The sequence below is a fragment of the Diachasmimorpha longicaudata genome, chromosome 6 (assembly GCF_034640455.1).
Source record: "Diachasmimorpha longicaudata isolate KC_UGA_2023 chromosome 6, iyDiaLong2, whole genome shotgun sequence".
NCBI lineage: Eukaryota > Metazoa > Arthropoda > Insecta > Hymenoptera > Braconidae > Diachasmimorpha > Diachasmimorpha longicaudata.
The window spans coordinates 7,661,299-7,681,656 of record NC_087230.1 but is presented as its reverse complement, the minus strand read 5'-3'; the positions used below and the strand labels follow the sequence as shown (position 1 = coordinate 7,681,656).

General features: G+C 39.1%; 8 protein-coding genes and 1 long non-coding RNA gene across 14 annotated transcripts; 7 read left to right on the top strand and 2 right to left on the bottom strand.

Moving 5' to 3' along the window:
- The first annotated feature begins 292 nt into the window (after positions 1-292).
- On the top strand, positions 293-1,457 carry LOC135163539 (cytochrome b-c1 complex subunit 7-like). Its single transcript, XM_064123046.1, has 4 exons — positions 293-452; positions 556-606; positions 926-1,092; positions 1,260-1,457. The coding sequence occupies exons 1-4, from the start codon at positions 422-424 to the stop codon at positions 1,335-1,337; spliced, it is 327 nt and encodes a 108-aa protein (XP_063979116.1). The 5' UTR covers positions 293-421; the 3' UTR covers positions 1,338-1,457.
- Positions 1,458-2,364: 907 nt separating this feature from the next.
- Positions 2,365-6,238, top strand: Napi-iii (Na[+]-dependent inorganic phosphate cotransporter type III). Its single transcript, XM_064123448.1, has 6 exons — positions 2,365-2,579; positions 3,315-4,103; positions 4,241-4,447; positions 4,528-4,738; positions 4,837-5,480; positions 5,622-6,238. The coding sequence occupies exons 2-6, from the start codon at positions 3,900-3,902 to the stop codon at positions 5,850-5,852; spliced, it is 1,497 nt and encodes a 498-aa protein (XP_063979518.1). The 5' UTR covers positions 2,365-2,579; positions 3,315-3,899; the 3' UTR covers positions 5,853-6,238.
- On the bottom strand, positions 6,096-8,570 carry LOC135163741 (uncharacterized). Its single transcript, XR_010299182.1, has 3 exons — positions 8,392-8,570; positions 7,987-8,259; positions 6,096-7,917 (listed from the first exon to the last, which is right to left on the bottom strand). It is a non-coding gene; the product is annotated as an uncharacterized LOC135163741 (long non-coding RNA).
- On the top strand, positions 6,191-8,613 carry LOC135163714 (EF-hand domain-containing protein 1-like). Its single transcript, XM_064123428.1, has 5 exons — positions 6,191-6,305; positions 6,411-6,553; positions 6,816-7,138; positions 7,214-7,680; positions 7,744-8,613. The coding sequence occupies exons 1-5, from the start codon at positions 6,258-6,260 to the stop codon at positions 8,611-8,613; spliced, it is 1,851 nt and encodes a 616-aa protein (XP_063979498.1). The 5' UTR covers positions 6,191-6,257.
- Positions 8,614-8,966: 353 nt separating this feature from the next.
- On the top strand, positions 8,967-10,481 carry LOC135163735 (ER membrane protein complex subunit 10). The gene is made up of 4 exons (XM_064123471.1): positions 8,967-9,177; positions 9,425-9,688; positions 9,787-10,053; positions 10,269-10,481. Exons 1-4 carry the CDS (start codon positions 9,124-9,126, stop codon positions 10,362-10,364), a joined length of 681 nt encoding a protein of 226 aa, XP_063979541.1. The 5' UTR covers positions 8,967-9,123; the 3' UTR covers positions 10,365-10,481.
- Positions 10,482-10,597: 116 nt separating this feature from the next.
- LOC135163710 (Bardet-Biedl syndrome 2 protein homolog) lies at positions 10,598-13,676 on the top strand. Its single transcript, XM_064123421.1, has 10 exons — positions 10,598-10,828; positions 10,893-11,012; positions 11,089-11,277; positions 11,348-11,530; positions 11,596-11,818; positions 11,916-12,295; positions 12,439-12,543; positions 12,688-13,000; positions 13,093-13,347; positions 13,410-13,676. The coding sequence occupies exons 1-10, from the start codon at positions 10,598-10,600 to the stop codon at positions 13,502-13,504; spliced, it is 2,094 nt and encodes a 697-aa protein (XP_063979491.1). The 3' UTR covers positions 13,505-13,676.
- A 76-nt stretch (positions 13,677-13,752) lies between these two features.
- Positions 13,753-15,327, top strand: LOC135163736 (stromal cell-derived factor 2). The gene is made up of 4 exons (XM_064123472.1): positions 13,753-13,912; positions 14,033-14,228; positions 14,408-14,632; positions 14,769-15,327. Exons 1-4 carry the CDS (start codon positions 13,834-13,836, stop codon positions 14,935-14,937), a joined length of 669 nt encoding a protein of 222 aa, XP_063979542.1. The 5' UTR covers positions 13,753-13,833; the 3' UTR covers positions 14,938-15,327.
- Positions 15,246-18,188, bottom strand: LOC135163729 (palmitoyltransferase ZDHHC22-like). Of its 5 annotated transcripts, none has more exons than XM_064123459.1 (3): positions 18,048-18,188; positions 16,758-16,931; positions 15,246-16,388 (listed from the first exon to the last, which is right to left on the bottom strand). In XM_064123459.1, the coding sequence occupies exon 3, from the start codon at positions 16,383-16,385 to the stop codon at positions 15,570-15,572; it is 816 nt and encodes a 271-aa protein (XP_063979529.1). In that variant the 5' UTR covers positions 16,386-16,388; positions 16,758-16,931; positions 18,048-18,188; the 3' UTR covers positions 15,246-15,569. The 5 variants fall into 5 exon arrangements, with proteins under 5 accessions (XP_063979529.1, XP_063979532.1, XP_063979528.1 ...); XM_064123462.1 differs by lacking the exon at positions 18,048-18,188 and adding an exon at positions 17,784-17,887; XM_064123458.1 differs by lacking the exon at positions 18,048-18,188 and adding an exon at positions 17,649-17,785.
- Positions 17,973-20,357, top strand: LOC135163734 (pseudouridine-5'-phosphatase). Of its 2 annotated transcripts, none has more exons than XM_064123469.1 (5): positions 17,973-18,003; positions 18,067-18,178; positions 18,694-18,915; positions 19,495-19,727; positions 19,923-20,357. In XM_064123469.1, the coding sequence occupies exons 2-5, from the start codon at positions 18,118-18,120 to the stop codon at positions 20,100-20,102; spliced, it is 696 nt and encodes a 231-aa protein (XP_063979539.1). In that variant the 5' UTR covers positions 17,973-18,003; positions 18,067-18,117; the 3' UTR covers positions 20,103-20,357. The 2 variants fall into 2 exon arrangements, with proteins under 2 accessions (XP_063979539.1, XP_063979540.1); XM_064123470.1 differs by lacking the exon at positions 18,694-18,915 and adding an exon at positions 18,966-19,184 and having other exon boundaries at positions 17,975-18,003.
- The last annotated feature ends 1 nt before the right edge of the window (position 20,358 follows it).

The following is a 20,358-nucleotide window of genomic DNA, read 5'->3' as shown; positions in this document are numbered from 1 at the left end:
AAAATAGTTCCAACGGTTCACACCGGTGGGCGGTTTCAGCGAAAAATTGAATGGCTTATATTCAAATGTTGTAACGTCACAATCTGACTTTTAAAACACTACTATTTTGCAAATATTTCAAATTTTCTATACCAATTGATTTTAAGTCGTATTTTCATAATTTCCTCCATTGTTTTATTTGTTTTTGGAAATTTCCAAGATCTTCAATTGCTTTTTCCGGTAACGTTGCGCCGGAAGACGGAACGGTTGCGCAGAAGTCTGTTTTATCCATTAAGGCGAATTTTCATTTTGTAGGATCGTAGCAGCCGCTGCCCTTATTTATGTCTCTAACGAGCCCCAACCTCGAAAAATTCTGATTTTTCTGCAAGTAGTTTCGAGAAAGTCTTATCGAGTGGCTTTTAGGGTTGATAAATAATTGAAAATGGCCGCCAGGAACCCGAACTTTATCGTCAGTAAGTACTCTGTAAATGAGGATTAATTAATTGTCTTTTTGTACGCAATTGTCGTGAGATTTTTGTCTGAAAAATCCTTACATAACTTGTCACTGCTTTTCAGAAACTGGCTGGAAAAAGTGGGCTTATAATTTGTCGCGCTTCAATCAGTATGGTAAGTAATTAATTTCATAGTTTTTTAATCAAGAATCATCTAGTGAATGTGACTGAACCTTGCGTTTAAAGAGCTGAGCCTTGGATGAGTGTATGGGTTGTTCTACGCCAGACTTAATGGGGTTTGAACCTGCCCCTTTTGACTATTAATTGATAACAATTTATCGATGACTCCGGGGCTAGAACTACATCTCAATTTTTTCATATATTCAGTGCTTCAAAAGGAAGCCATGCTATTGTGTCAAAGAATTACGATCCAAAAGGTTCGAGAATGCCATTTATAGACAGTGAAATTTAATTGAGCTGTCAAATTTTTCCAGGCTTGAGACATGAAGATTGTATTTGGGAGAGCCCGGAGGTGAAGGAGGCTCTTCGGCGTCTTCCTGCTGACATCCTCGACGAACGCAATTTCCGCATTGTTCGGGCTATGCAACTCTGCTGCAATAAAGTCGTTTTACCTCAGGAACAGTGGACGAAATTCGAAGAAGTAAATAATCATGCCATCAATTATGTGAAATTATCAATGAGTGGTAAACCCGAATGAGTTACTCATTCATCTCCATTTGAGATATACAATTTCAAAAGTGTCTTGCATTTTATCTTTTCACTAAGGTGTTGAAGATAGACCTAAATTAATTTTGTTTGTCCTTTTAGGATATCCCCTATCTCAGACCCTACCTTGAGGAAGTTAAGAGAGAGATCCAAGAGAAGAAGGACTGGGACAAACAATAAATTAACGTGTATAATATTACCTAGAACAATGTCGAAATTAATGCCTCTTAAAATGTCTTAATACCAGAAACAAATACTGTAAAGGTGCCGTCAATATAAGTATCAGTGTACATACAGAAACATTTTTTTTTTTAATTTCCCTTTCCACAGCTATTCCAAATCTTGTCTGCATAGAAATAAAGATCTTTTTCGGAAGACGAAAATAATATTCCGCTCATCTAGTTGATTATGAGATTCTTGTGATAGTAATTGTTAGATACAGCTACAAATAGGTTTCAGGTAAGGCAGCACCTTCTTATTAATTTCATCTGTTGTATACTCATTAATATTTCTATTTCCCATTCATGTATTGCTTGGGGCATACCCCAACTACGTCTGGCCCAACTCTTAATCCTATAATGAACCCTGGCGCCACTACGAATTTTCCCCATTTCCCATTTACTAAAAGCTAGAATCTGCATGCCCAAAAAATAGCCATGCTTCCTTCAGATCCTTGTTAATCTTGAAACTTATCTACCCTCACCGTTACCTCATACAAACAGGGGAAGCGATTGAGGGGAGGAGGGAGCGAAGGCCGCGGGGGCTGGGGAGCCAACGGAACAGGGGCCAGAGCCCCCAGGGGTTGACGAGCAAAACAGGCAGGGGACAGAGCCCCCTTTTCACCTCCACGAAATCCTTACGGCGTCGTGGAGCTGAAATATAAAGTAATTACAGATAATGATCGAATACTCTCAGAATAACTCCAATTTGCATCGGGTCGCAACAAAGACAGAAAAATCCGTGCCCCCTGTCCACGTGGATATTCGCCCCCTTCCCCCTCGCCCTCCACCAGCATAAAAACCCCCTCACAATAGTGTCAGTGGAGTAATGCTGACAAAAAAAGGTGGAAAAAGAAGGGCGACGGGAGAGGTACGTTGGAGTAGGGGTAGAAGTGGATCAATATTTTCATCCCCACCACACCCCTGTATCCGCGACATCAGGCACCCCGTCGTGCATCTCCGTGGAATTATTTTAGCGGGCGAAACCATTAGTATCATCCTTCCACCCGAAGCGAACGGATCTCGAGTAAAAAAAAATTAAATAATCCTCGAGTAATTTTCGCTTCCACCGACTTTTTCAATTACTGGGGAATTCCCTGGTTCAAGAATTTTAATTAGATCATTCATTAAACGTGAATGATATTCCATAGTGCAGAAGACTGTTACAATACGAAAGTGGAGAAATATGAAAGCGACAGTACTGGTAATGCTCTATTTTTTAAATCACTAATTTTTATAAATGACGAATTTTTATTGTGAATTTCGGGCTTTTCTTCCCGACGCAATCACGCCCGTGTGGTTCCTGAGAGGCAAAATCATTATTAGTACCACCAAGTACGACCGTTAGGGAAACGCTCTCGTCCTTCAGCCGGCATCACCCCCAGTTGCCACGCGGTATTGCTAAAAATCCCCTGAGTTTTAACTTCATCATTAAAAATTTCCATTTGGGAATAGACTTTTTTTGCTATTTTTTTTCCTCTCCAATGTAAAGTATTCCGTGTATCAATATAATGAAGGAATCGCTAAAAATAGCCGTGAATCAATTTCAAATCGATGACCTTCTGCTGATTTATTTAGAAAATTATTTGAAAAGAAAAAAAATCAAATTTCTCGACTATATAAGTTGCGAAGAGTTTAATCCTCTTTCTACGACTCGGGAGGTGATCTCATTCAGTGAATTTCATGTTGAACACCAAAGTTTAAAAATAGGGAATATATCCTTCAAAAATGCGCTACAGCTCATCTCCTAAAACATTCCCAAAATAACGTCCGAATTTCAGCCCTGTTACCCTTTTACCCCCTAACACCTAGAATAATCCAAGTGAAACTAACGCAAAACCAATCAAAACTGCTCACCCTAAACGCGCCCCTTTTCAATCACCCTGTCACTCTCGAAAAGCCAATCAACTCGATGAAAATTTCCTCATTATCATTACAGATGCAACAGCCAGGAAGAAATTCATGCCTCTCCTCAACAAGGGCGATGCTGGAACTGACAAGTTTCAGGGTTAAAATAAAATCCTCAAGCTTTCTAAACTCTTCCACAATTTCTCCAACATCAGTAAATCAATAACGTAATTAAAATACCAGCGTTCGATCATTAGAGTCGATCTTGAAATAACAATACCAATAATCCTATTAATAAAATTAATAATTAAACCAGAGTGAGTCATGAAGGAAAAGTCCGGTGCTATGACGAAAAACTACCTCCTTAGTATGTACAAAAACCCAACGAAAACCGAATTGAGATCATTGTCCTCAAGACTCAAGATATAATAAATGAATAAGTTGAGGGAATAATCAAAGTGAGGATTGCCAATTTTCATGTACATATTAATGTACATATGATACATGTATAAATGTGTATATATCACTGAGTTGTATATACACTTGATTAATAATTGTAAATTGAAAAGGAGAATTTGAATTGAGTGAATTGAAAACAATTCACACTAATTTGAGATAAATACGGAAGAGTGAGAGGAATTTTACTGGGTGAAATAGTTGAGATTGAGCAGAAAATATGTCTGAACCGTACGACGAGAGTTTGATATGGCTGGTGGTGATTGGGTTTATTGTTGCATTTATTCTTGCCTTTGGAATAGGCGCTAATGACGTTGCTAATAGTTTTGGTACTAGTGTTGGTGCTGGTGTACTGACAGTCTTTCAGGCTTGCGTACTGGCTACTTTTTTCGAGATTGCCGGAGCTGTTTTGATTGGATATAAGGTAAATATGATAATTGATAATTTTGTAACAGAATGAGAATAGGATTTCCATTGAACATTCTTATCAAACGAGATAGAAGAATCAAACTCGATCATCAACATCACGTTCCCGATTAATCACGAAGTCCCTTGTTCCAGGTATCTGACACAATGCGAAAAGGAATATTGGATGTGAGCCTTTATGAAGGATACGAGAAAGAACTAATGGTTGGTGCTCTCTGCAGTCTGGCTGGTTCAGGAATATGGTTGTTGCTGGCAACTGCCCTCAGATTACCAATTTCCGGTACTCATTCGATTGTTGGAGCTACCGTCGGATTTTCACTCGTTTGCAGGGGGACAAGGGGGGTAAATCTAATTTCCACTTCTGAAAATCCTCCGAACCAATCCAATCCACCTGTTATTATGACTTATCGAATGTTCATTAGGTGAGATGGATGGCTTTAGCGAACATTGCAGCTTCGTGGTTCGCAAGCCCAATGATGAGTGGCCTCGTGTCCGTAGGAATTTTCTGGCTGATACAAAAGTTCATTTTGAGAGCCAGAAAACCAGTTGATATGGGATTGAGTGCTCTGCCAGCGATTTATGGTGCTACTATCGCTGTCAACATTCTTTCGGTGCTCCTAGATGGACCAAAATGTAAAGAAAAAGTTTATTTGCCTTTCCCCTCATGATATGTTCGAGTGCTAATGATTGGCATCTACGTCAATATCTAACTAACTATTTATTTCATTCAGTGTTGATGCTGGATCGGGTACCCTGGTGGGGAAGTTTGATAGGAGCTTCAGGTATTGGTCTCTTCTCAGGTGTAATTGTTTACGCGTTTGTTGTGCCAGTACAACGTCGTAGGATCCTACTGTCAGATCCAGGAGACGGTCCCATCACCTTTGGCACATGTGATAAGAAGGAAACAACAGCTTTATCTGTTATAACTGAGACTCGCCTACCACCATCGACTGCCAAGGTTGAAAATACCGGTCCACAGCCAACGTTACGTGGCAACAGCAGTGCCAGTCCCCTATTGATGACCGGTGGAGGAGTTGATGCTAATGAAGACCTAGATCTCGAAAATGCTGGCCGGGAGGCTGAGGAGAATCCAGATATTGCAAAACTTTTTTCGTTCCTCCAAGTGCTCACTGCAGCCTTCGGAAGCTTTGCACATGGGGGCAATGATGTCAGCAATGCGATTGGACCTCTGATCGGTCTGTGGGCAGTTTACGCTGAAGGAAATGCCAAACAAGAGGCAGAAACGCCAATTCTCATTCTTTTGTATGGAGGATTCGGAATTTCTGCCGGGCTGTGGATCTGGGGAAGACGAGTCATTCAAACATTGGGTCAAGATCTCGCGAGAATTACTCCAACTACGGGATTTACTATTGAGGTGAGGATATTGAGAATAATGTGTAGTCCCTTTGAAAAGCGAATTTCAGTTTTGAGACGCCATATTCATCTCAATTATTTATTATACCCAATGAAACTATCAAGTAAGGGGGTCCCTGAAATTGTTAATTAATTACCTTAGGTCGGAGCGGCAGTGACAGTCTTGCTTGCCAGTAAAGCTGGTCTCCCCGTCTCCACAACCCACTGCAAAGTAGGCTCAGTCGTTTGCGTCGGCTGGGCCTCTCGAGGTGGTGAGGGTGTCTCCTGGAAGCTCTTCCGCAACATCGCCTTCGCCTGGTTAATAACGGTACCAGTAGCTGGTCTCCTTTCTGCCGGATGTATGCTCGCCATGAAACAAATTGTAGATCTGTGATTGAATATTGAATAATCAAGGACTAACCGGAGAATCTTCGGATTTTCGGCTTCGATAATAATTTTAAGGATAAAAAATCAACGCCAATTGAATCATCAATGCGCTCATCTGAGCGTCAAGTTGTCAATAACTTATTAAGAAGACGGATGAGACAAATAAACTATCCCTAACTAACATAGGCGAATAATTGATTGAAAAACAGTATTTCTGATAATTTATCGTATTTAACCGATTTTAATGGGATTTATTATTTTCATTCAATTCATTCTCCTTTTCTATTCCATGTTACTTAGCAACGAGCAAAGTTAATCGATAAGCGAACAGTTATTTCACGCCAATGGCAAGTGTAGCATTTTCACTAATTAAATATCATATTTTTTAGTTAATGATTTATTTTATTTTGATATGGAGGCACTACCTTTGATACCTGGATATTCTTTTCAAAACCCCTGTGTAAGTAAATAAATTGCGTTGGTTTATCTAAATTTTGGAGTTTCATCAATTAACCAACTATGTGAAGAACAGCAGTAGTAAATTTTATTAATATTTCGTGTGAAGAACCACGATCATAAATTGAAGCAAAAGTTGGACCACAAGGATGGATATCGAGTAGTTAGAGATTCGTTCATTGGTACTGGTAGGCGTCCTGTTGATGCAGCCTCAAGCGCTTACTCAGGAAGGCATTATGAGAATTTCCTTCAGTAAGTCAAGTAAATTAAACAGTATATTTTTAGTTCGAAATTTCTCCTTATCATTGCAAATTGTCCGAATAATTGGGTGATCCATTCAACAGGGAATATTCCTCATAAATCTCCCCCCTCCCCGCCCTCCACCCCTGTCACAAGACTTGCAAAATAATCTATGAACATTCTACATTTTCTTCAACTGCTCCCTCACCACTTCATTTAAAAAATAAAATACTTCCTCATCACCTTCTAATAATTGAAGCGCAATTGTCTTCAGGTACGATCCATCGTTAACATACGGAAGAAACAAGGACTATCCTTGCAGACAAGTAATTCCTCACTACGTTCTCTTTGCGCAGAAGTGCTTGAAATTTAAAGCTTTCTTTCGTCAAAGTGTTTTCAATTCTCCAATGGAACATTTCCGAATTCGCCATGTGAATATCATCTATTTTTTGGAAGACGACACGATGTGCGTTATTGAACCGTCGGTGGATAACGCCGGATTGCAGCAGGGGAAACTCGTACGAAGGGGAAAAATTCCAAAGGAGAATTCACCAACATTTTACCACTGGAAGGATCTCAACGTGGGGATCAATATATGTAAATATTTTTTACTTTTCTCCGCATGTTTACTGCTCGATTCAATCAATCAAAAAATGCCTGATTAATTCTCAGCGATTTATGGAGTTGTTTACCACACCGTTGACTGTGACACCTTCACAGAAGAATATATGCGTAGTCAGGGAATAGATCCCGGGAATAGGGAGCAGCCACCACCAGACTCTTATACTCAGGACCGCTTAGCGAAACTGGCAGTGAGTAGAGCCTCTTCGTCGCGCTCTAAAAAACCCAGGCCGGAAGAAGATCCCAGAAGGCGATTTTTAGAATTTGATGGGATGGTTCTAACGTTTGACGCTATTTGGAATGAGGACTCATACCAAATAATGTACTTTCTCACTGATGATACAATCGCAGTGAAAGAAATGATTAGACCAAACAGTGGAAAGGATCCGAACCGAATGCTCCTGAAAAAGACGAAAATCCCGAAAAACTGGACTGATCTTCCTGTGTGGTATCCGTCCATTTACCTCGAGAGGACTGACGAAGAAGTTGTCGAATATTATTGTCCAATGGATTTAAAGGTCTGTTGATATATCTCCGCATGTTCCATTGTCATAAAAACACGAATGAATACCGATTTCTAGGTAGGGGAAACGATCTTCATTTTTGGACGTAAGTTCCTCCTCTTGGACTGTGACTCCTTCACTCGCCGATATTATAAAAATATGTTGGGAATCGAACAACCTCCTCGGATCTTCCCAACGACCTCCTCATCGTCGCGTTGCCTGGCTTCACCTCATCCAACAAGTTGTACATCCCTGTCAAAAAAATCAAAAAAAGAAGATGTCATCCGTCAAATTTTCAACCACCCCAAGAAGTTACGGTACCTTATGACGATGGTAGCGGTGCGACCCGAGGACGAGGGTCGAGAGTTCATCCTTGAGTACAGTTTGAGCCATGGAACGATAAAGATTAACGAACTGAGTAGAAAAAATTCCGGGAGACGAGCTGGATGTTTTCTGGCATCGAGGCACATTCCAAAAAGTCATTCAAAGCTTGAGAATTGCGACGAAGAAGTGCCAATTTACACACCTCGAGATCTTTATATTGGAGCGATAATCGATATCTTCAGTCATCGATTCCTCATCACAGGAGCTGATCTGTTTGTGATGAAGTACATCGAGGAAAATCAGGACAAATTTCCGGAAGAAGTAGTTGAAAATATGAGAAGCTATTTCAACAGAGTCTCTGTTGGAAGCTCAGAACGTGTGGAAGACATTAAAGATGATCACCTTGATAATTTTGTAAAAACGAAAAAGAATGATTGTTTGATTCCAGCTACAAAACAAATCGGGCTGTCTCCCGATGCTCAGAAAATCGATTCCGGTGTCCCTCAGCCACAGGACGAGCAAACTAACCCGTGTCAAAAGTACGAAAGGGATCGCAGTCTACCAAAACAAATAACTTGGGCTGACCAAGTTCAAGTCCCTTGCACCTTGATGACAAATACATGAGTTATGTCATTAGTGACATTAATTTGTCTACATTCCATAATCGTTCTATGTATTCCACTTGAAATAAATAAAAAGTGGAATAGAATGTCAATAAATTCCGGTTGGTGATTTAACAGTAAATTTATCGATACAACTACTTTGATCATTTTTCTGCAGATTATTTATTGTAGAATTACATCAGTTATCTACACCTGCGTGAACATCCCCCTGTCCCTATCTTATCCACAGGTACGTACTCTAATTTAGGTTATGTGGCATGTGTGAGATTTTGAGGTTATGGTTTCTCCACCAGCTAGATTGGTAATCTAGCTTCTACAGTCTATGGCGCTCGAACTTGTTAGGTTATAAGCTGATCAAGTTTGTGTGCGATGTCAACAGCTCCAGTATTGTGATTAATCGATGAGCGAATAAAATAATTATGATATAACTTATCGTATGGCTTGTATTATTTATTTGTGTAATTAATAAATCTAGTAGAAACCAAAGTTTTGGGTGTTTATCTTCATAACAATGAAGTTACTACTGTCAATCGTTCTGGTGTGCACAACATCATGTGTCATTGGGGTATGTAAAAATTTTCATACTAATTTTGGGAGTTGCCTAAAGCCTCTCGTACAGACGGGAAGATTTTTTAACATGAGAAGTGCCGAGATATTTCATGAATATGGGCTTTGATTTAATACTTAATATGATTCAGATTACACAATTGTTCTGCCAAAGGGAACAATTGCTTACGCCTCATTACCTTGTTAGTAGAATAGTTAATAACTAAAAAATTAAAAATAACTAAATAGTAAACTAATAATTTCAGAGTGAGCTGGATTACGATGGTTGGTTACAACTCCGTCTATATCATGCGTTAAATGACGACGCAATCCCTCATTTTACCGAAAGAGGTAACATAACAGTGACGAGCATACGAACGGGTGCCTCGACAATAGGTCAAATGGGCCTCCAATCATCGCAAATAAATAGTTTGAAAAAACTCGCACAAAATGCCAGACATTATCGGTTAAAGGCGGTGATAAAGGGGTCCTCAGGTACTGAGACCACTCTCTACACATCAGTACCAGCGGTAATTATGGAACAATTATATACAGAATGAGCTTAAAACATTTCTAAAGCCTTTTCATTGGCGCAAGACGATAAATGTTTATTCTTACTCTGTTGCAGTGCCATTTGTTGGGAACTGAACTCGAGGACATCATCACGATCTGGCTGGATGCCGGCGCCGAGCCAGTGTCAATAACTCAGGTGTCACCAGGTCCTTGCAGTCTCGGTACACCCACAACCACAATGTGGACGACGGGTGTACAAGTGCGATATCCCGATGGTGGACCTATGCCGGATACTGCCTCCTACATTTACAAATTGGAACGCGAGAAGGAAGCCAGGGAGAGAGGAGAAACCAAAGACAATAGATCATTCCTTGCTAAATATGTAAGGAGCCGTTTGATTGGTCATTTATTTGATTAGATTTGTTTTCATAATTCACTTAGATTGTTTTTCCATCGAATTTTGGATCTTTAATTACGATCTTCCTGAACCTGTCAGTGTAACTAACAGATAATAATTTATGCACTGAAAAATTAGGTGGAAAAATTAAAATAGTTCATCAGTTATTCAATGGATTATTCAATATATTTACCTTTCAGTGGATGTACATAGTTCCCGCCCTGATCTTCGTCGTTCTCTCATCCGCAACCAATCCAGAAGCAGGTGGTGCTGGCAATGGCGGCCAGAGGCAATAAATCAACGCAATTAGAAAAATAATATTAAAGAATTTCCTCTGTCATTTCATTACTTGAATTCTTCTCATCAATGAAATGTATTTCTGACGTATTCTGTCAATAAATTTTTCAACATTATTACGTGTACATTTATTCGAGGCTTGGAGTGGAGGTAAATCAATAATCCACACGCACAAGTGGAGCAGGTGATACCCGTTCGTTCTGGTAACAGTAGCTACTCATGTCTCAGGGAAATGGCAGCATTTTCATTGCATTTACAGAGAAGATTTGAGCCAGGGCTCGTTACCTGCGGCAAGTTTGATGGGTCTCATGCTTGCCTCGTCTTTGCAAATTCAGCGGGCAATATTGTTGTTCATAGCCCTCACAGACAACCCCCAACGAATGTTACGGAAAATAATCATGAGAATTTGGAGAAGAGACTCGAGTGGAATGGAGAAATCGCGGAACTTCAAATCGGACGACAGGTAGTTTCATGTTGTTTTAGATTTTTGAACCAAATTATTCGTAAATGCCTTATGTCGGTTGTAGGTGACCTCTCTATGCACAGGTCGTTTAACAGAGGATGAGAGAGATGTTCTTTTAATTGGGACTGTGACACATGTACTGGCGTATCAGGTTGAAGATAATGCGGATTTATTTTATAAAGAGGTAACGAAAATTTTGTACACCACTTGTGCCAAAGTTAAGACGTCATTTCGAAGGTAATTTTTGGATGGTGACATAGGTGTCTGATGGAGCCTTTTCTATGGCCATTGGTAAGCTCAGCTGGCTGCCAAATCAGGTAGCAATCATCGGAGGTAACTGTTCGATAACGATACTAGATTATGAAGGTAATGAAATATACTGGACAGTCATGGGTGATATTGTTCGATCAATTGCTGTCCTCGATTTCGACGGTGATGGAGAAAACGAGGTATTCCATAATCGGCCACACCTTCCAGCTTCATCTCAACCCCTTAATCCGATGATTATTCCATCATTAGTTATTGGCTGGCACTGAAGACTGTGAGATTCGAGTGTTGAAGGACTCCTCTGTCCTCTGGGAGACCAAAGAGACTGGATCGGTGACATCCCTCGTGCCTCTTCCAGACAGACAATTTGCCTACGTTGTCGAGAATGGCATCGTTGGAATTTACGAGGGTGGCCAACGGCTGTGGAGGATCAAAGTATACGATCTTTTTCATTCTTTCTTGACTACTAAATTGAATACGATAATTGATGTTGATTTTAGTCGAAACACAAAGTGATTTCTGTACGAAGCTACGACGTTAATGGAGATGGAATGAATGAACTCGTAACTGGATGGAGCAGTGGAAAAGTCGATGCCAGGTCCTGCATCAATGGAGATGTACTTTTCAAAATTCAAATGCCTACGGGTATAGCTGGACTAGTCGAAGCTGATTACAGAAGAACTGGAAGACCAGATTTGGTGATTGTTTCGATGACTGGAGAAGGTAATGAATGAAAATTATGATGTTGAACGATTCAAGAATGTCTTTCTGTGGCTCGTGGTGCGTAAATTTAGTACAGCTTAACCAATGTACTCTGCAGTGCGTGGATATGCATCAGGTTCCATTATTGAGAGCCCAGAGCCAGGTGAACTGATGAGAAAACTTCTGGCGAGAAAGCAAACCCTTTTGACGGAGATGCGACATCGAGGAGCTCCATTTCAGAGTCATTTGACGACAAAATTATTGACGAGCCTGTTCGCTGGGCGTGGAGCTGCAAGGCTTGCTCTCTCTTCTGGTCCGGGATTACTCATTCACTGTGCAATTGTTTTTGCGGAGGGAGTCTTCGAAGGGGAAACACTAGTAGCCCATCCTAGAAGACCGGTCGGTGAATTGGAGATAGAATTGAAACCAGCGAAGAATTCTGTTGTAGATCTTCACGTTAAAGTTTGTTTGGGGGCTGATAACACTGATCTATTTCAGGTGAATCAATTCCTCGATAATTATCATTTTTCTAATCTCTCTGTCACTTCTCTCTCCCTCATTCCAACCTGGCCAAATTACTACCACTTATTCTAATTGCCCACTTTGCTACCGAATTTCTGATTAATGTTTTTAATAATCAGGTAATAGAAATTATGCAACAACTCCCGAGATTCTGTATGTACGAGATAATTCCAAAGCCCGAGAATATATCTGAAGAATTAAAAAGCTGCGGCGTCCTGTTTGAAGTAAGTAATTTAAAGGATTGGCACACTATAAAATACTCCAATGCATAATATCGTAACATTAAATATCTGTACTAATGTTATGAAAAATATTGTGTGATTTATTCGACATTCCAATAGTACGTATTAAGAATTCATTCTGCACAGATTGTGGAGAGGCCTCAACGGGTCGCCCTGTGGCTGAACCAAAGTCTTCTGCTCTCCAACGAATTAGAAGTCGATGAGGATGGACCTGGAGCTAGGTTCATCGAGGTCTGGCTGAGGGGGATGCGGGATAATAAAATTCACTGTCTACGAGCAAGTGCAGATGGTAGAGCTAGTATCCAAACTGAAAATCCGAGCTTCGCTGGTGATATAATTCAATCATTAACTTCGTATCTTGGAATTCAAGAGTTGAGTTCAGAAGCGAGATTTCCAGCTGAGGAACGGAAACTGGGGGCAGCGTTAGAACGAGTCAAAGGTAAAATCGCAAATGAAACGGAATTTATATTTAGTCTTCCCTGAGTCCCCCAACATTTCCCTGCAGTCTGTACCATTTGTTCCTTCTTCCAGGCTTGAGGGAAGTGGAGGCGCGACTCCAAGCTGATGCTGCTGGTGGTTCTACGCTCCTAAAGAACCTGGTGATAAGACTAGAAGACGCTAGAATCTTGGAGGACGTGGAAGGCATGCGGAAACGACTCCATCAGCTAAAGACAACCAATGGAGACTTGATGAGGGAACACGAGATTCGAATGAACAGCAGTAAAGAGCTGTTAGCCACTCTGAAGGAGCTCAACGTTGGCGTTCGTTATGCTGCAAGACTACGAGGCAAGTTATCACTTTACCATTCCGTATTTCAGATCTGATTAATTATAAATCTCTATTAAAAGTTGGCAGAGCATCCACCAATGCAGTAGCACGATGCAGGACAGCTATCCACGATGAAGATGCCAAGGCACTAATTACAGCCCTTCAAAATGGATAAAAGTTTTGATTGGCGTCTATTCTCTCAAAAAATGCTTCTTTGTTAATAGCCAATAAATTTCGTTTGAAATAAATGACTAATCTATCACTGAGTTTAATTCATTGCTAATTCACTGGTAATGCTTTTGTCTTTGGACCTGACGGTAATTTAGGTTTCGCTAGATCATCATCATCGACGATTAAATCTTCCTTGTTGACCATTACTCTCGATTGATATAAAACATCGACTGCAAGTCTGTGAGGGTGCAGCACTGAGGTATTATAATAGGAGACATCCGAACCAATAGAAGTACACCACGCGCTTAGCTGGTTTACTGACAGTTTAAAAAAATGGCTACACCATCGCAACTCAAACAACTACTATTCTTAATAATTATTGTTTTACAGAGTCTGACACCTCTCGCAAAAGGTAAAAAACACCTCAAGCTTAAATATTATTATCAAGTGACCCTTCATGAATTATTTTTTTTTTATTTTCTTACATAATTACATATTGAATGGCATTATAACCTGAGCCGATTTTCCACAGCAAGAGAACCGACCTACGTCACTTATGGTTCAATTGTCAAATTGTTGAATGTTGCTTACAATGTTAGACTTCATTCCCATGATATTAAATATGGGAGTGGAAGTGGACAACAGTCAGTTACTGGGACCGAAACTAAAGAGGATAAAAATTCATATTGGGTTGTAAAGGCGCCCACTGGGATTCAATACACTCGAGGGTAAGTGGATAGTCCTAGGAAAGTCAAATTTACAAATTTTCGGGGAAATCCCTCCTACAAAGACAATTGTCATCATAAGAACCCTATTGTCATAGAGACTGAAAAATTAATGGACGTGGGGAAATAGATTATCGGCTTTGATTTTTATTGTTCATTGACTGTGTCGTGTTGATGGATAGGAAGCCCATATCATGCGGAGATGTGATCAGGCTGGAGCATCTAGCTACGAAGAAAAATCTACATTCTCATCAGGTCAGCTCTCCTCTTAGCAGACAGCAAGAAGTTTCAGCCTATGGAGATGAGAATGGAGAGGGAGACACGGGGGATCATTGGACTGTTGTCTGTGACTCCGATCACTGGGAGCACGATGAATCCGTTATGTTTAGCCACATGGATACTCATAAGTAAGTGATTTGATGACCAAAAATTGTCATTGATTATGACAACATATGGTCAATTCAAGTGATAGCGAATACCTACTGATATTGAATCGATATTCTTATTACAAATGAAAGCAAACATTTCTCTCTTCATCACCAGATTTCTAGCAGCAAGTGGGAGCACGTATGGATCCCCAATATCTGGACAAATGGAAATTGTTGGTGATTATTCATCTGGAAGTGATCATCTTCAATGGAAAGCAATGGAGGGCTGCTTTATCCACCCCAGGAAATTGGAGAGCGAGCATGCACGCCACACCGAGCTCTAAGTACTTCTCTATTGCCATTAGAAAATTTTGAAATTGAAAGAAAATAATCATGGACTGATTGTGCTTTTGTAAAGCATAATCCATAGCAATTTTCAGTAATCATGTTCAGCACCTATTAGAAATTGTACATAATATTTATTCCATGATAATAAATGTGGCGTAGGCTGTTCAATATGATGTGCAGATGCCAAAGGGATTACAACTGCAATATAAGAGTAATTAGGTTTAAATAAAAAAAAACTTTTCACATATTTTGTATTAATGTACTTATGTGATGGTATACAAGCTGAAAAAAAATGATGGAAAAGAACGGGAGAAAACTGATCACAGTTTTTATTGATATAATGTCATATAAAACATGAAATAAATACATCAGACTTAATTCTACAATATTTTGCCTTATTTAGAGGTGAAGTTCTGGAGATCAACAATTAAATTCAATTAATTTTTTTCAAAATTCTTCATGAGCAGTAGTCAACTTCGTTATTTTTCAATTTATTTCTTTGGTATCCGGAAAAGGATCATTTAGCCAGGAATATTGCTACCTAGTTCCCCTCTCCTCACTGAACGTTTAGAGCTTTAATTTTTAATCCCAGTAAAATAGTCAAATCTCTCAACAAATACCTTTTACCTTAATATTGACCCCTCAGAAGGCCATTATAGGGAAAAATGAGATTCCAAGCACCATAGCTTCCAAAAATCTCTTTCAACTCCTGTTTCCTAGCTATGTGAGGATAATACCTCTGTTTCCCACTCAAGCAGCTGAACAATTTCCAACTTCCGTACAAAAAACATGCAATGGAAACTGAAATTAAGGTATCAAAGAGAACGACAAATAACAAACAACTTCCCTGTCCTGTAATTAAGAACCTCGCAAGGGCGACAGGAAAGCAGAAGTTCAGAAAAACCGTGAAAGTCGTAGAATTTTCCCCAATAACTTCACTCAAACTCTCGTAAATGTAAGGACCGATAATCGTGGAGGAGTAAATGCAGGCTAATGATGTGTGGAAGCATATCAAAATGAAGTTCCCCATGTTGGGTTCAAGAATACAACCGCCAATGAAAAAACAGTGATGATCTCGAAAATGAAAACACTTCTTGCAGGCTCTGCAGTGCTGGGTTGGTCGACACGTGTAATGGGCGCACTTCTCGCAATACCAGTATTTCAACTTGAGTGCTGAATCTTCCTCGTCAGTTATTCGAATAACTACGCTAGAAATCCGCTCATTATTTGTGTAATTATCTCGCATTGTTGTGGCATTGTTGCTTACTGCATATATCGAGTACCAGTTGAGGTAGACTTGAATGGAGATGAATATGAAGGGGAGAGAGAGACTCTCGTTGAGGTACAAGGTCGTTACTGTCACCAGGAAGCTAAAGACTAACGCCAATACAGGGCAGATCTTGTAGGCCACTTCGTAAAATGTTCCTGGTTTGAGTTTCTCCATTTTCTTGAAATAATTCGAATAGAAGTAAAAAAAATTATTGAACACAACGGAAAACCCATCATATTCCTGGCTGGAAATGTTCAAAAATGGAAAATAATTGCAGAACAGTCTCAATCATAGGAAAAATGGCCATGAAAATCCAAGAGGGTGAGAGTCAGCACTTGAGATGCAATATTTTTGCAACGATCATATTCAACTGGTCTGATTACATCGTCTGCAGAAATTTGCAGTCAGCTGTGCACCACATACGAGCCGTCCATGTTTCTATTTATATTTTTATCCTCAAATCCAGTAAGTTTTCGAGACTGTTCCACTTGCATTTCCTCAAATACTTCGCGGAGAAAATAACTATAGTGTTTATGCATTACTTACTTTCGTTACATTGTAAATTCAGCAAGTGAATCTTCTGGATGGGTAAAATACTGTTACACCAGTTATTTGGGTGTTTCCATTCAACTGAAGTCCATAATTCATGTTTTCATCGTCAATGCGATATGAGGGGGATTTTTTTTTCTATCGAACTGCAGAGACATCCTGATGTCTGTCCTAATAACAGAGTATTTGATATTTATCGCGAAGCATTTAGTTCCTCATTCAAATTATATAAATGAAAATTCTCAATGAATATCGGAGACATAGATGTGACATAGATTAGACATAGATTTTGGCATGTTGATTCGGAAACATCTTCAGGAAAAATTATCAGAACTTCATTTCTTGAATACATGTAAAATTACCGAGAATATCACAGTTTCCTCGTCAACAGTTTTTGTATTTCATGGAAGTGACTAACGCATTCCATTTAAATCGTGAATAGCAGGAAAATCTTTTAATAAAAAAATCTTTTTTTTTAAGTAGCGGAACTTCCGACTTTATTAGGGAATCCTCTTGTTATATCATTACCTTTAAACATTCTATTGGACTATGCCTTTCTGAACAATTAACAAAGTGATTTTTTAGAGCCAAATATTTTACATTCATTATGATGTTCATTGAGTCATTTTCACTAACGCCTTTATCGCACTCCATAATCATGTTGGGATCCGAAAAACATTCGCCATAAAAACGTGTCCCTATTCGACATTTAGATAACAGACCAACATATTTCCATCTAAAACTCACAAAACTTTCCGTTTGTCTATTATTAATGTGTTGACGTCCTAATGAGACGACCCTAACCTTAAACTTAATGATAAAACATTGGATAAACGATGCAATAAATTACTATCTTAACGAAGCATAATCGTTGATTATTCTACTCACAAAATCGATATCTTCGTGCTCCTCCACATCCATTAATTAATAATAAATTTACAAAAATAAATATATAACTGATGACAGTTGATACGATAGATTTCTAGTTCCCCCACCATTCGATCAATCGCCCACTCGACTTACTCACGTATATAGCCTCTCGCCACTCAACTTATTGCCATTCGACGAGCATTGTTCGACCGGCGAAGAATTAGTGAACTGGTAACCGTCCAAATTATCAAGAAGCAACATTTGGCAGTTGTGTTTGTGAATAATCCCAGCACATGTCATTGTCAGTCACGTTAATTTGAGTTAATTGACACGTAACGTCACGCGGTGGCCGACAGAATCAGATTAGACTATCGTAAGTAAAAGAAAGATTGACAACCTTGAAATTTTGACATTTACCTTTCCTGTGAATTTGCAGGTAATAACCACTCATTGGCACTGTGCTCTATTGCTGGATTAAGTTATAAAAATGAACAATTCATACGATAAAGTCACGCACGTTTTGTTCGACATGGACGGACTTTTACTGGGTAAGATCAGTTATGATGTAATTTATGACATTGGTTTGAATATATAGGAACAGTACCGTGAGAATCGCGTGGTACAAGCTTGTGCAATCTCACATGTTTCAGCGTCATAGAGCTTAAAATCAGTAATGAAGTGAGACTGTATAGATCGTTTCCCTAGAAATTGCATTGTAAATTATCCAGTGAACTTGAATTCTCCCACCGCTCGTTGTATCGAGATTATCTCGATTGTCCGGCATATGTCCATTTCCTACTATTTGAATTTTAAGTGGGAACATAGTAATCGTAAACTAATATATGCAGTACGTACATCAACTTTACAGATGTTGCTTTTTTTATTATAAAGTAAAGTTTTTTGCCACTAAGAGAACTTCAATTGTCACGAAAATTTATGAGTCATTGAATACTTACAAAATATACAAATTCTCTCGATGCAGAATAAAAAAATGCTTCATAATTTGGAGATGAGAAGACAAAAAACGTTTAACAATCATTTTCTGCAAAATAAAAATGCACAGATACAGAGTACCGGTACACAGAAATTTACAACCGAGTGATAAGAAAATACGGAGATTACACATTCACTTGGGATCATAAGGCAACAACGATGGGTTTCCATCCTATCGAGAGTGCAAAAAAGGTCATAGAAATATTCAATCTTCCAACAACTCCCGAAGAATTCATGGAACAACTAGCTCCACACTACCAGGAGCTATTTCCACATAGCCAACTGATGCCAGGTATCTGGGAATACCAATAATACTAACAATTTTTTTCTTCATTTGTGCAGATTCTGAAAGCGTATACAAGAACATTTACAACACAATAGTGTCTCAGTATGGACACACTTATGGAGGGGATGTTGTATACGCGGTGTTGGGACGTCCAGAACATGTGGGATTCGAAATTATTATTCAACATTACAATTTACCGATCAGCATTGAAGAATTTTCAAAATACTATCACCAGTTACAGCGAGAGTTGTTCGTTACCATTAGAGTTATGCCAGGTTGAGATTTATAAAAAAAAAATTCAAATGTTTCTCTGTTTGTTGAATTCGTTAGTTTAGTTGTAATTATTTGGCTCTTTTTACTTGTCATTAGCTTGGAATCATTCTTTTGGCATATCATTGATTCGATGATTTTATTCTACTTCTTTTTTATGTTGGGTATCACTTCGAATCTGCCATCATATGTCGACTAATTCTGTTAACTAACATTATTATCCGGATAATCATACAATCATCCCAGGGTTCCCCGTTACTTGACTACTTCCTGGATCTTTACGCTTTAATTATCTACTTTTTTCCTGGGTCACAGGTGCAGCGAGACTTCTCCATCATCTTCATAAGCACGACATTCCTATCGCTCTGGCGACGAGTTCGGGTGAGACTAGTTATGAGTTGAAGACAAAGAAAGTTAAGCCAATGTTTGAGATGTTTCATCACAAGGTACTTGGCGGATCAGATACTGAAGTTAAAAATGGTAAACCAGCACCGGATATATTTCTGGTTGCTGCCCGCCGATTTCCCGATAATCCATCGCCTTCAAAGGTAAAATTAGCCGTTTTTACATTGAATTCTTCAATTTTGTTGCCCAGTGTTAAGGAATGATGATACAAAAATCGCCTTTAAACACCAAACAATCCTAAGCTTACACGATTCAATAGAATAATCATTCAAAGCTATGCCTACTCACCAAAAAAATATTGTACGCAATACAAGACGAATCCCTACCTGATTTTTCAGTGCCTAGTGTTTGAGGATGCACCCAATGGTGTGCAAGCAGCTCTAAGTGCAGGAATGCAAGTTATTATGGTACCTGATCCAAATTTGCCGAAGGAGCTCACTAAGAAAGCAACTCTAGTTCTCGGAAGTTTAGAAGAATTCAAGCCAGAGCTCTTCGGACTGCCTCCATATGACGATTAACTATAGCTAATTTCTTCAATCTCCAAATAGTTAAAAATTTGTCATCAATCAACCGGAGAAGTTGATCAACTAACGAGGAAAAATTAAATTCCGATCACTGATGGACAATTTCAGTTTTCACGTTATGCGAAGACACTGCAATGAATCGTCGCCAGGTGCTGACGAGGATGCTCTTCATTAATTTTATTTTTGAAGATTCCAACATTTATTTTGATAAATAGTATTATGTATGCAATAAAGTAATTTCCAAGACTAT